This window comes from Bactrocera latifrons, unplaced genomic scaffold, assembly GCF_001853355.1.
Source record: "Bactrocera latifrons isolate USDA-ARS-PBARC rearing strain unplaced genomic scaffold, ASM185335v1 scaffold_86, whole genome shotgun sequence".
In the NCBI taxonomy this organism is placed as follows: Eukaryota; Metazoa; Arthropoda; class Insecta; order Diptera; family Tephritidae; genus Bactrocera; species Bactrocera latifrons.
In genome coordinates, this window is record NW_017537556.1 from 1,145,681 (window position 1) to 1,159,832 (window position 14,152).

Below are 14,152 nucleotides of genomic sequence, written 5' to 3' on the forward strand. Positions count from 1 at the left end.
TTTAATTTAAAAAATTACAATTTGAGTTAAAAAAAAAAATTTGAATTAAAAATAAAATTTGTCAAAGTTTAAAAAATAGTCAATTGCATGCATTAAGTTTGCGATAGCCACGAAGTTTTTGCTCAAAAAACAAAATAAATAAAATTATTTTATACTGATTTGTCTGTATGTATTTTGATTGTGTACGCAGTTTTGGCACGCCAAACGAATTTTTCATAATATTTCACTTATCTACTAGCATATTGCTGAGGCTAAGCTAATTAGCGCTTTGCTATTTGGAAATCAAGCTACTCAAGTTTGTATGCATGTTTGTTGTAGTGCAAATAATATTTACCCAATATTGAATTTAATGGATGAGCCGAAATTGGCTAAGCTCGAGGCGACGCTTGAGCCGGGCATTGTCTCCGAGCGCTGCATGCTCTTACTCAAATGCGTCGATTCGTCGAAGGTCGCGCTACGTTGACCCTTGAACAATATCGGCTTATCGGTATACATAGTGCTGTTATTTGCGTCAGCGTTTGGTTGGTCGCCTGCTGGCTCTTTGGTGTTTGTGGGCGTAGTTTGATCTTGCAGCTCTTCATTCAAGGCGCCGAGCGGATCGTTTTGCGTGACCGGCGTACGCGGCGATATTCTGTAGGAACACAAATATTAATATTAATGCTGTATAATATATAATTTTATGCGCGCTTACTTCGTTGGACTCTGCAAGTTGTTGATTTCCTCGTGCTCCACACTCATATCTCCGCTGCGCGCCACAAAGTCCAGCTCCTCTTGCGAGCTCGCGATGTCATGCTCCATTTCGTTTTCTTTCAGCGCCGTTACATCATCCGCTATGTACTCTTCGCCATCACCAATATTCATTATCTTATAGCGCGGCCCACTCGTCTCGCTCGGCAGCGATTGTTTGCGTTGCAATTTATCCAGCAGCTGCGCGTCACCGCCAAAGCTCTCCGTTTTAGTCAATTGCAGCTTGCCGCCAGCGCCCACAACGCCCAAATCACAGCCCGGGCTGTGTGGACTGCTTGGTGTGTGTGGCGCAGATGTGCTCGTCGGCACTGCGCTCTTATCGCCGGCCGACTTTTCACCACTCGCTTTACTCTCACCCGATATCAGCAGACCGGCAGTTGAACTGATCACATCGCCTGCTGGATCTTGCGCGCCCATTGCCATAGCTGACTGCCGCACAATGCTGCCGAGTTTGCCGCGCAGCTTGTCGAATGCCGAAAAGTCGAGCAGTGTCACGCTGTATGCGTGCGCGTCACCAGCGCCGCGTTCCATATGCGACGACGTCGAGGAATCTAAGCTGGTGCGCGAGGTGCCATCCACCGTTTCCAGCGTGCTTAGATTGTTCTCACACGAGGCCGAGAGTGGTTTCTTGGCGGCATGACGCTTGCCGGCGCGTCGAAAATGCGCTGCGCCAAGCACAACGTTCTTAATGCGATTCCAACGTAACTGGCTGAGCGTCGTGCTGTCGCTGGGCCAATCCGACTCGAGCACGCAGCGATTGTAGAAGCCGTAGGTGAGTGCGTTCGGCTGCACGCCCGAGCGCTTCATTAAATAGTGCAGGCGCACAGCTAAGACGGGCAAATTGTGTATGCCGCACAATTGCATCATGATGCGGTAGCAGAACTCATCACAGGTGATTTTTAGTTTGGATGCGCGCACCAGCATATCGTAGGCGGCGCGCAATGTATCGTGCTCCTTGCTCGCCTGTCGCGTCTCATTCACCATGGACGGCAGTATGAGGAAGTAAATCGAGTAGCAGGTGGCTAGCAAATATTTGGACCACGCCTCCGGATGCATCTGACAGCGGCGCGCCATTTTTTGCGACATTTTGATCTCGTGCTTTGTGCGGCGCGCTATTGGTGAACCGGGCGCCAGCGAGCCATTCAACTGCTGTTGTAGAAAGTGGTTTAACGCAGTCTTCTTCGATGATTTCAAAAGGCTGGGATTCAGTGTGAAGTTGGTATAATTGTAAACTGCGCCGGAAGTATCTATTCGGAAGCGTAAATAATTTTAGAAATATATGTGAAGCGCATAATTTACTAGTACCAACCTTTATTGGGGCCCACGCTATCGGGTGGGAATATGTACTTCGTACGCTCGCTATTCTGTCCCGACTCCCAGTCAATCAAGCGCAAGTCTGATGGTGTGTCATCGTATGCGCCCACCTTTTCCGCGCATTCGTCGAAAAATGTGAGACCATGATCGCCATCGGAGACGAAGGAACGTTCCTCAATGAAACGTATAAACATTTGTGTTTTCATGAGTAGTTCAAAGAATTTCTGATGCGCCTTATCGCGCGATCGCGAGAACGCCTTCAACTGAAATAAGGCACTTGGATCTGTGGCGCCGACGGAGGGCGCCTTCGATATGGGCGTTAAGTAGTCACGATAGCCGCGTAAAATCGATGCCATGAAGAGTAGAAAGGCCTCCTGTATTCGTTGTTCGAGATCTTGCTGAAAATAAAAGTGGAAAAATAAATATTAATTGTTATCAGTTATCGATATACATATAAATAATTAAAATAAGACTACGAAGTAATTATTTTAAATGCGACAGATAAGATACCTCACGCTTTCGTTTTCTTAGATCCCTGTCAAGACTATTTGTTGATTCGATGTGTGTGGCTTTTAGAACTTCCAATTCGTTGAGTGTTTGTCGCAAAATACGCGCAGCACGTTTAGGCAATAATTTTATCGTCAAATTCTTTTGTGATTCACACAACTGTAATGCAAAACAAATACATGGGGTAGATAAGAATATTATATATTGCACTACGTGGCCCACGTTTGTTTAGTTTAACTTACGCTGATCGTGTTTGTATCTAAGTCGATACAAGTCACATCTTGTGGCGGTTCATATAAATCGAAAAAACGTGAATCGACACCTATTAAATATGGTAATGGCGCATGTAAGACCTCCGCTAAGCCAAGTGGACACAATGGTATGTACGGACATTGCCATTTAAAGGGAAATAGCAGCGAAACAATGGCCTCACCAACTGCAGTTAATGTGGCGGGCCTAATAATTTAAATTTTTATTAATATAACCTTAAAAATAGTAGTTTAAATACAAACCGTAAGGAGTGTATTAAGATTTTTTGCTCCGTCAAGGCCAACAGCATTACATGCAGACAATTATCAGTGCCCAAATTTTGCAGCAACATGTGGAAGCCAGCACCGCTGCGTGGTAAGGGCGAGTCTTCCGGTTGCGTGAGCAATATGCGATCTTTCGGCTCGCTGGAAAGCTGTCAATATACAAAAAATGTGGTGTAATAACGATTTTAAAATGACAGTTGATAAAAAACTTACTTGCAAATGTATGCTAGGCGCTGGAAACTGTACTTCATCCAACAATTGCGTTACGTAACGTTCAATTGATACTGGTAAATCTACCCCGTGCACGGCCAAGTGCTGAGGAATTAAAAAAAAAAGTCAAAGTCAATTTAGAATATATTTAAAATTAAATTATCAAAAGTTTATTTCAAATATAAAATGTGATTAAAATTAACAAAATTTAATTTGAAATAAAAAAATTTAATTTATTATTTAAAATCATTATTTATATTTACTTACATGTAAGTAACGCAGCCATCTGTCAAAAGTGTCACCAAATGGATAGTGTGATAAAAGGCAAATAGATTTGATTATATGCAATGAATGCTGCTTCGCGAACATTTCATCCCAGCCCAGGAGTTCACGCTGTTTTTCATTTAATGCGGATTCCCTAAAAAGAAGAAAAATATAAAATGTCAATAATTTTGTCAAAATAAGTAAACAATATTGCCACTTACTCAAAATCCTCATAGAATGTCAATGCAGAACCATACACCTTGTATGTGCCATCATTAACTGTCAGCACAAAGGTACTAAATACAGGACTTGTGGGTTTACGCTTCTCGCCCTCTTTCACATGCGGCCAAGCCTCTAGCGATGCGCCCATTGGCAGACAAAACAACGGCACACTTGGGCAGAGATTTAATGGAAAGTCATTATGATCGACAGTTGGATAACGTAGTAAAATTTCTGGCTGATAACTGATTAATTTCGGACGGTACATAGATTTTTTGTAGCATAAATACACATCACTGCCCATATAACCCCGATTGAGTGTTTTATAAATGAGACAGAATGCATGCGGTGGTCGTTCACCTTTACTTTGCACGATGACACATAAATCTGTGACGACTAACTCGTTGCATGGCATGTCGGGTCGTGCGCGTCGGTAGGTGAGATAAATTTTCGAGGAAGAATTATTCACATTGGCTATGCGTCCACCCGGTGTTTCGGCGACGATTTCGGCATCAGACATTATGCGTTCATGCCCATCGTACAGCACACCTGCGAATATTTTTTTATATCAGAAAAATATGAATTAGTTGAAAAATTTAATATATCTACCTATATCCACCAGAGGCGGTCGATCTTTGCCACGTTTATAATAAATATAACACTCAGTTGAACGCATAGAGCCATGATTGAGATTCGCAGGCAGTCCAGTGGGTGTTGTTTCCAACACCTCATAACCGTCGGGCACTTCTTCATCGAGTAACGGAAAATATACACCAATATCTGTTATAGGTTCAATGGTATTGGCAGCACGTAAATGCCCAGATTCGCTAAATATATTCTCCTGTAGCAATTGCGGTTGTTCTGGCATGCCAGCGACTACAAAATAGTCAGCAATCCGTTTCTCTTCCATTGCGCTGTAGATTATAAAATGTGTAAGAATAACAAAACTGATATCGCACTAACAAACAATACAATGATTTTATATCTATAACAATTGTACTTTGTTTTCATTTGACGTTTTCATCGCCTTTGTTTTGGTCACTAACGAGCACACAGCAACCACAATCCAATCAGATCTTGCTATGCCGTTCACAATAGCTGGCATAAAATTGCATTCACTTGCAATTCGATGTTTATTGAGGCAATACAGTTTTTTTTTTTTATCTAACACAACAACCTGTTCTGCCCACTTAAAGGAATCCTTCGATTTTACATTGAACAAGATATATTTGTTAACGCCTTCCTTATTACTAGTTTTCTATAAGGAGCTGGTTTAAACAAGTTCGCCCTTGCAGCTTTGCACTGTCATATGAATCACCGCCCCGTCACTTCCTCTTCCAATATTTCTACACTTACATTCGGGGTCAAATTGCTATTAGCCTCATCGTAGAACACCCGTTGCCAATGCGAATTTTAGTTTGTAGATCAGTTTACTTTTATTAACACACACTTTATTTATGTATTGTTAAAACAACACTTCACTCACTTTAATTGATTTTGCTGGGTTTTGCAATTTATGATTCAATTTGCTCATTAACCAGCCTGCTGCCTTTTACTTTTGCCTTGTACTCCTTTTTTCGTCGTGTGCTTCTAATAGAAAATTTTCACAGCACTGCGTAAAAAATATCTTGGCCTTTTACACCAACATTTCTCACTTAAATACTGTTACAATTAATCACCAATGATAAATAAATGATTAAAAAACTAATATTTGAATATTCTAACGAAGAATAAAATTCAGAAATGCTTCACTATTGGAATTTATTTTCCTTTGCAAAATCCATTGGTTCGGTGACTGCCAAGTGTGTTGAGCGTTGCCAGCTGTATTAATTCGGTTATGTCAAATAAAATATCTGACGTTTTAACAAATATATTTGTAAGAAAAGTTTTTGTGATTAATAGTTTATAAATTTAAATACATTTGAAAACAACTTCGAAAAAACATTCATTGATAAAGAACTGATATTAAATTATAGAATAGTTATGATAATCGTTTGCAACCTTGAGAGTTATGGCAAGTCTAAAATGTGCAACTGTCATCATGTCAGTGTTGGTACAACAAGAAACTGTCAAAAACTGTTCAAAACGCATTGTTAGAGATAAAATTCGAAAATAATTCTTTTAAACGGTAATAGCCGTTTAGATCTCTTCTTAAATTAATCATTTATTTCAAGAGAGTGAAAAATTAATTCAAATTTATCTTTTTCAGCATATAATAAATATTTATTTAGTATATATGTACGTATATATGTATTTATAAAAAAATATATTTACTTTTGGGTCTTATTCAGTTCCGTTTCTTTTGTTGGTGTGCTTTTGACATAAATACGCGACGTCAGGAACGAAAGCGAAAGGGGTTTCCTACAATAATTACTAAAATTTGACGACTGCTTTTGCTTTTGGTTGCTGAGGTCCAGTAGGTTGATTCATTTATCATCTAAGTTCTGGTCTGTTTCTAGTTTTTCATATCCTGAATAGAAAATATTAAATTTGCCATGAAGTTGTTAACACTCATAGGGTTCTTGTACATAAAATGATCAGCGTGACGAGGTGAAACGATTTCGTGTCCGTCTGTCTGTATATATCGGAACTAGTCTTTCAGTTTTTGAGATATCGATCTGAAATTTTGCACATATTCTCATTAGGCCAAGAAGCTGTTGCTCGGAACAGCCGAAATTGGAAGACTATAGCAATCAAGGTTTGGCCGGAATGTAAGAGGACTGAGTCGATTTAAAATATGTATTGAACCAGTCGTGACAATTTTTTAAAAACTTTCAAAGTTAGCTCCTGCTGCGTCGATGCAGCGCTGCCAGCGCGATTTCCAAGGATTTAAGGCGTCACGGAAGGCATTTTCCGGAATAGCCTTGAGAGTCGAGATGCATAAAGAAAAAAAGTCTGGGGGACCACATCTGGGCTGTAGGGCGGCTGTGGAAGCATTGGGATGCCGGCCTTGGTTACGTAGCTATTCATAAGAAAGGCGGTTTGAGCTGGGACATTGTCGCGGTTTTGTCGGAACCGATTGACCCCTCGTTTGAGTGTCTTGAGGACTTCCACGTAAAACTAAGCGTTAATGGTTTGTCCAAAATGAACAAATTCATGGCGGACGATGCCTTTGATGTCAAAAAAGACAATGAGTATCGTTTTCACTTTCTATTTGCTCATTCTTCAGGTCTTAATCAGCGACCCCTTCCCTGCATCCAAAAAGGATTGGGTAAGCGTACCTATGCTCTAACGAATGCTCCATTTTCGGCTTGCACGACTCTCAGCGACCCCTTCCCGGCATCCAAAAAGGATTGGGTAAGCGTACCTATGCTCTAACGAATGCTCCATTTTCGGCTTGCACGACTCTCAGAAAGACGTCGCGCGTAAATGTTTGTGCTGACCCTCCATGTGCTCGGATACAACTGTTCAGCCCTCTACCGAATCCAGTCGATACTTGCACGCCCCGAAGTACAGTTGCGGCGGAAGAAAATCAGTCCTATTACTTTCCGGACAATACCTGGATATGTAATCATTTCCGGCTCAAGGAGTATGTAAACAAACAAAATTGCCGTATTAAGGACGAAGAGCAACCTGAAGAGGTTCAAGAGTTGCCATTTTTGCAGAAAAACTAACGGTTTGATGTACTTTGTGGGACGGTGGAATTATCGGTCCATATTTCTTCAAATATTATGCCGATGAGAACCGTTATCGCACCATGATAACCGATTTTTTGATGCCTGAAATTGCAGTTCGTGATCTCGAGGACATTTGATTTCAACAAGACGTCGCCACTTCCCACACATCGCGTCAATCAATGGATTTATTGAAGTAACACTTCGGTGAGCAGATAATTTCTGGCTTTGGGTAAATTGCATATCAAGATCGTGTGATGTCACAAGGTTAGACTTTATCCAGTGGGGTTATGTAAAGTCTAAAGTCTATGCGGACAATCCTGCTTCGATGCAGGTCTTGAAGCAAAGCATCGCACGTGCAATTCGCCAGTTACCAGTTGAGATGTAGCCGCGGCCAACATTTGACGGATCTCCGAAAAACAAGTGCCAAAGAATGTTCTTTCTAATGACTTTTGTATTTGCCGAGTTATCTTGCCGAAATTTGGCATGGATAATTTTCCACGGTACTGTTATTATCTCCTGAAAACTTGTTTATACTATAGCTTATAAGCCTACTTTACATACTGACCGATCAAAATCAACTTGGATATCTTTTTACACCATTGTGCTATGAGAAATGACAGTTTCAAGGGCATATTTATTTTCGTTTTAATTTCCATTTTGAAATACAAATTCATGCACAAATGTGCTGTGAAGCCAGGCGCACGTGTGTTTTTCAGATACCCACAACACGCCCACCCGCCAGTGGCTCAAAAAGATAAGAAATAAAAAGCAGATGAGAATGTACACAAAAAAAAAAAGAAAAAAAAATGTCTAACAAGTGTCTGTTAGTCTCACATAAGTAAAAAAAAAAATAAATAAGAAGAAATCAGTAAGTAGTCGAGAAGAGCAGTCAATCATAAGGAGAGTGTGAGTAAAGGACCTTTACTCATAGTAAAAAGCACTCAATGAGTAGTAAAAGTGAAAGAGCGAAATGAAGTTGCTCAGTCTTTGAGTATAATAAAAATTCGGCTCGTGAGGTTTACGAAGCAACAATTACAACCCACACACAATTGTCCCAAAACACCAAAAGTAAGCAAAAGCTGTTATCAAAACAAGTTTTGTTCGATTCCCTTTAGTTGCATTTGTCGTCCTTTGGGCGCAGGTCTGACGAGTGCATAATGGCATTGGATTTCATTTTGATATGTATGTACATATGTATATGTAACGGAACCATCGTCATGCGATTTTACGTGTAATTTTGGCGCGAATTTCAAAGGCGAGGGAAAGTAAAGCCATTAAAATGGCGATAAGCCTTTGCTTTATTGCAACAAAAAGCATGTGAAAGTATAGTTATCGGAAAATGATACCTTTGGGCCGCATAAATATTGAAAGAGGAAACCAAACAAATGCAATAAGTGGTAAGTGTAAGAATTAGAAGGATTTCAAAGTAATAAAATGGAAACTTTTTAATTTGTCTCGTAAAATTGCAGAAAAAGGTTGCAAAATTGATGTACCCAACTGCCACGAGTCCATAACTACATACATACATTTTTCATTATAATAAATTCGCACATAACACATCTCAACCCGTCCCTTGGTGTTGTCGCCGAAAAATATGCTATATAGTATTAGCTCAAGGCAAATGGCTGAGTTTCCAACACAGTTGGCGGCACGGAAAGCCACTAAATTATTTATTTTAATGCACAATGTGTGTGTGCAGTACATGTGTATTATTATGTTTTTGTTTTTGTCATAGAGGCAGGTAGTTTGTGGGACATAGCGTTAAGTAAAGGACCGCGCCTAGAGCTATGCTACACTTGTGCATGGATAATGGAAAGCAAACAATAAATTGTAGGCGGAGACTTCTCAGTTTCAGGCAACAGCCACAAAAAGGAGGGGAAAACAATTATGACTTCTGCCAACATATGTGCCGGCAAACAAAAACACATTTTGCCCTTGTTTTGGCTGCACGGGGTATCTGCTTTAATGCTAGTTTATGCAAAATATTTCATATTAAAGCTTTGAAGGGAGGATGGTCGTTTTTAAGACACTTTTGCTGGAAAATTTATCAAATATATATGAAATTTTATCGGTGTATTTTAAGGTTAGGTTAGATTATGGCAAAAGAGGTTAAATTATATTGAGTTCTTTTAGGTTAGGTTAGATGATGAAGAATTGTATTACAAATTAATATTTTAAGTTTTGTTAGATTCTTCAATTTTTACCTGGAATTTTATTATAATCATGCTTTTATGGTTGCTTGGAATCACTCGGTTAGGAAGTGGAATTATTTTCTGAAGATTCGAGTCTGCTTATTTTGAATGAAATAACATTTATATCTGAACTGGACCAGTCTGAAAAGAATTTCGCAAATTTTTTTGCGGATTTTTCTGCAATTACGAGTATGCTAAAAAAAATTTACATTTCAATTTGCTCTCGACAAAGTTAAGTTTCAAATTGAGTCGCAGTTTCTCGAAGAACTTTTACTCGCTAGGGAATTTGATTTTATATCTGAAGAATCGGTTTCTCGTGGGGTATTTTGATAACTTTCTATTAATTTGTATTCGAACAAATGTGTTCTTCTTTTCTATGGCTTCACAAAGGACTATATAGCAGTCCGCGTGCGAACCCTCTATAACAACCATCTAAACTAACCTAACCTTGTATTCATTTGATGTTAAACCTCCATTAGTCGGCAAGCATTTGCTCAAAATGTGCAAAGTAATAGGATTGATTTTCTTACGCCGCGACTGTACTTCAGAGCGTGCGCGCACCGACTGGATTCGGTAGAGGGCGTTCCTTGCTAACAGACGAGCGCCTGGTCTGGTTGTCTCCGAGCATCTGTAGAGTCAGGACAAACGTTTTCGCCCGACGTGTTTCTGTGAGTGGTACAAGCCGAAAATGCAGCGTTCGTTAGAGCAGAGATGCGAGTTTTTAGAGCAGAGGTACGAGTTTAAATTCTGTGTGAAACTGGATAAATTTGCAACAGAGATGTTATGATTAAGCAAGCAGATATGATCAAGCAGAGTCATGGATCTTTGAGCATGATCCGGAGACAAAAAAGGCAATATTCCGAGTGGCATACACCGGCGTCTCCTCGCTCAAATAAGGGAAGAATGGGCAAAATCAAAGTGAAAACGATACTCATTGCTCTTTTGACATCAAAGGCTACGTCCACCATGAATTTGTTCCTCCTGGACAACCTGTCAACGCCAATTTTTACATGGAATAATACATCAATAAATTTTTTTTAAATCAGTCCAATTACTTGCAGTTGATGTTGATTGCCGAACTGGATGTGGTTCGTATGTATTGTTGACCGAAACCGAAAGGAAAATCAAATAAAGAATACACTTTGTATATATTCGTAAATAATACTTCGGTTTTTCATTAATCATTTTCTTTTTTAATAAAATATAATTTAATATATAAATTATTGATTTCGTATCAAAACATGAAGAAAATCTCAGACCAATATCTAGAGCAAAGTACATACATATCTACATACTTAGATATCCGTCTCTCAATAGGTATACTTGCATAACGATGTTGTTAGGAAACCTTTTGTTCCGTTACGCTTGTTGTTTTCCCGCAGCTGGGAGCAAATCTACCGCAACCGGAACCGCATCATTCATCATCCAGCCAAAGCCCACAGGGCAACCAAAGCAGCCGCTTGTGTGCCAAGAAGAAAAAGCAAAAACCACGCTGCAGCATAAACAATAGCCAAACAAGCACTTAGCAAATTTAGGAGATACAAACAATGTGGGTGTGTGTATGTATGTAGTTATTGCGTAGCATGACGAGAAGGAACAAAAATATCAAAATAAATAAATGGCAAAAATTCGTCGCATTCAAATAATGATTTATACATAAAATGGAAATCAAACCTTGCGAAAGTTGGCTTTGTTGCTGGCATAGCGGCCTTGAAGTGTATCCCCATTTGCATATTATTACCTTTTAGTACCCAAAGCAACAGACGCATTCAAAACAAGAACCAAATATGAAAACAACAAAAAGATAGTAAAAGAGGAATAGTAAAAAAAAAAAAAAGAAAACAAAAGAAAACAAAAGCAAAGACAATATTCACTACCGTTATTGAAGAAGGGAGGGCAGAAGAGTCGGGAAAACTGAGGCGTAGAAGACTACAAAGGCAACCAAGCTGGCAATAAACTGATAAACAACAAATGTGTAAGAAGTCAACAGAAGCTGACACACCCACGAACACGCACAAACACGCATACATACTTGCTAACTCTTAGGTTACACGCACAAGAGCCATAAGAGCTTTAAAGCTAGACGACGGAGCTAACCAGGTTCATATTAGTTCAACAATTGGCGACAACTTGATTGGCGGGGTGTAACTGCTCTCTTGAGTTACTAAGAAACCGATATATGTGCCGTATACGTTCATGTGCGTTTTTGGTCTTAATGTGTGTGTGTGTGTGTGTGTGTGTGTTCACATAGCAATAAATCCAATCTGAAATGCTCCAAATTTATCTAATAGCTTTTTCAGCGCGATAAAAGGATGGGAGGTGCTGCACACAGCTGCAGACACCTATTTGCTGACATACTTAAGTGGCATGTGAAAGGTATTTAATACAATTTTTATTGTCAGCGGTGACAGTTTCAAAGCTTAAAGTGCTGGTTGAGATGTACATACAAAAGAATTTTGGTTTCCTAAGAATTTCACTTATTTTTCGTTGGAGTCAGGAAGTTAATATATTACTGGTTTCAGTGAGAAAATTCAAAGGCTGACATTAAAAATGTTTGGAGAAATGCGAATGAGAAAATAAAAGAGTTTGCAGGAAAAGTTTTTTTTTTAAATTATTTTTTCTTGATTTTTTTTTTATTATTATTTCTGACTGTTACTAAATTCAGCTTAACTTTGACGCAATGAAAACTGTATTTGAGGCAAAAGTACAAGAAAAAACATTTACTCTGGCTGCACCGAAGCTATAATACCCGTCACACGTGAATTTATTATAGCAACAACAATATAACAAGTAGGGAAGCGTTAATTTCGGGTGCAACCGAACAATTTATTCTCTTACAACTTGCCAACTTTTTTTTATTTGAGTTCCTTACACCGTGGGGCCAGGAAGAAACGAAACAACCTTGTTGCAAGGCTTTGTCCCATTGACATTAGTTAATAATCAAGCCTGTGCTCCTGTACTCCGCTTAAGACCGCGATTATCGCCAAAGCATAGAGCCGCAATAAAGTTTTCATTTAGCTAACCGGCAGCATATGGAGAAAGGAGAAGACACGTTGTTGGAAACTTACAAGGCAATCGGTTGGCCTGTCCTTAATTACGCCGCACCAATATGGTCGGCTCGATGGAGTGAAACGTAGACCAGGAAGCTCCTAACTTGTCTGAACATCGCATTACGGACATCCCGCAGGATGCCTCTTAATGTCTCTCATGAAACATCTGCTCCCAGTTAAGGAGCATTATGAACTTTTCTCCAAGCAGTTGCTGTTAGGATGCTTTCGCAGAAATCATCGGACTAAAACTCGGACGAAACTAACCTCGGAAAAGCACTGACTGCCATTTACCGTGGAGCCATTAACACCTTCATTGACTGCCTCTCTGTGAAAGGCGTAGCTGGTGTCAAAGCACTATCCCTTGCAGATGAAGAGCTCGAGTTGCCGCGTGGAACGAGGGTGACCCCTGCGCAGCATTGCTCTGGATGTTGTGACAGGTTAAACTCCTACTTATCCAGAATAGACCTTGACATATCAAATATATGTCTAGCAAGCAATGAGTCTCCGCATGACATTGGACACCTATTTGTAAACCCTACTCATCAGACACCCTTCTCTCTGTGGTCCGACCCTGTCAAAACAGCACATTTCCTGTGCCTACGATAAGCTAACTAATTCTTACCATCTTAACAAAGATTAGGTATCGTTTTCAACAACAACAACAACATAAAAAGTTCGCAATTGGAGCTTTGATCGATGTCAGGAACTTAAATAGTTTTACTCCGATGTGGACAATTTTTGGTCATAAGGTGGCAGACCTCAGAATCACTATACAGCCAACATTTTATTATCATACATTTATTGGTGCTTGATTTGCATACTAGAAGATGAAAGAACCAGATAGCATTTACAATTTTATGTTGTATGGGAAGTAGGCGTGGTTGTAGTCTAATTTTTGATATTGTACGATAAATTTGGTCGAGACAAAAACTCCTTTTGTATCATTCCACATATAAAATTTAATGTGTCTGGTGCATTTAGTTTTTTTTGTATTCCACGGCTTTTACCGGAATGGTTATATGGGGAGTGGACGGGGTTGTCAACCGATTAATTTCTTGTGAAATAAAAAAATTTTCCATATAAAAACTTGTATTTGATCAAGCATTTGGCATGACAATGATATGCTATAGTAGTCCCATATTGGGGTTAACTGAAAAGTTTATTCAAATATTGTAATAACATTTTACTTAATTTCGTGAAGATATCTTGACAGATGAGAGGGGTTTGCTCATATACATATATGAGCTATTTATTCTTTAAGCCAAGACGGCAATTTAACCTTAGGCGCCTGCACATTCAAAATCAAAAACGTTCTCCCCCCTAAAATTCCTTCAAATATGCGCACCTATTGTAACAATGACCTAGCGTACTAGTTGCGCACTTAAAGCCAACAATTTTCTTGTGTGAAAATGTTTCTGCTACACACTTCTTTATTTTTACGACTAGCAATTCTTATTACTTGCTTTTACCTGCCCTTTCGTGAAGCTATTTGCTACTGT

At 39.4% G+C, this 14,152-nt stretch overlaps 1 protein-coding gene across 1 annotated transcript in view; it reads right to left on the reverse strand.

The window, feature by feature from the left end:
• Positions 1 to 5,580, reverse strand: part of LOC108977286 (DENN domain-containing protein 4C) — a gene marked incomplete in the record, with an annotated part of 10,698 nt that extends 5,118 nt beyond the window's left edge. The window contains 11 exon segments of the mRNA XM_018946898.1: positions 335 to 631; positions 692 to 1,994; positions 2,057 to 2,459; positions 2,572 to 2,727; positions 2,811 to 3,024; positions 3,081 to 3,250; positions 3,315 to 3,416; positions 3,579 to 3,729; positions 3,797 to 4,343; positions 4,404 to 4,708; positions 5,281 to 5,580. Coding sequence (XP_018802443.1) covers positions 335 to 631; positions 692 to 1,994; positions 2,057 to 2,459; positions 2,572 to 2,727; positions 2,811 to 3,024; positions 3,081 to 3,250; positions 3,315 to 3,416; positions 3,579 to 3,729; positions 3,797 to 4,343; positions 4,404 to 4,704 — 3,644 coding nt within the window.
• Positions 5,581 to 14,152: the final 8,572 nt, after the last annotated feature.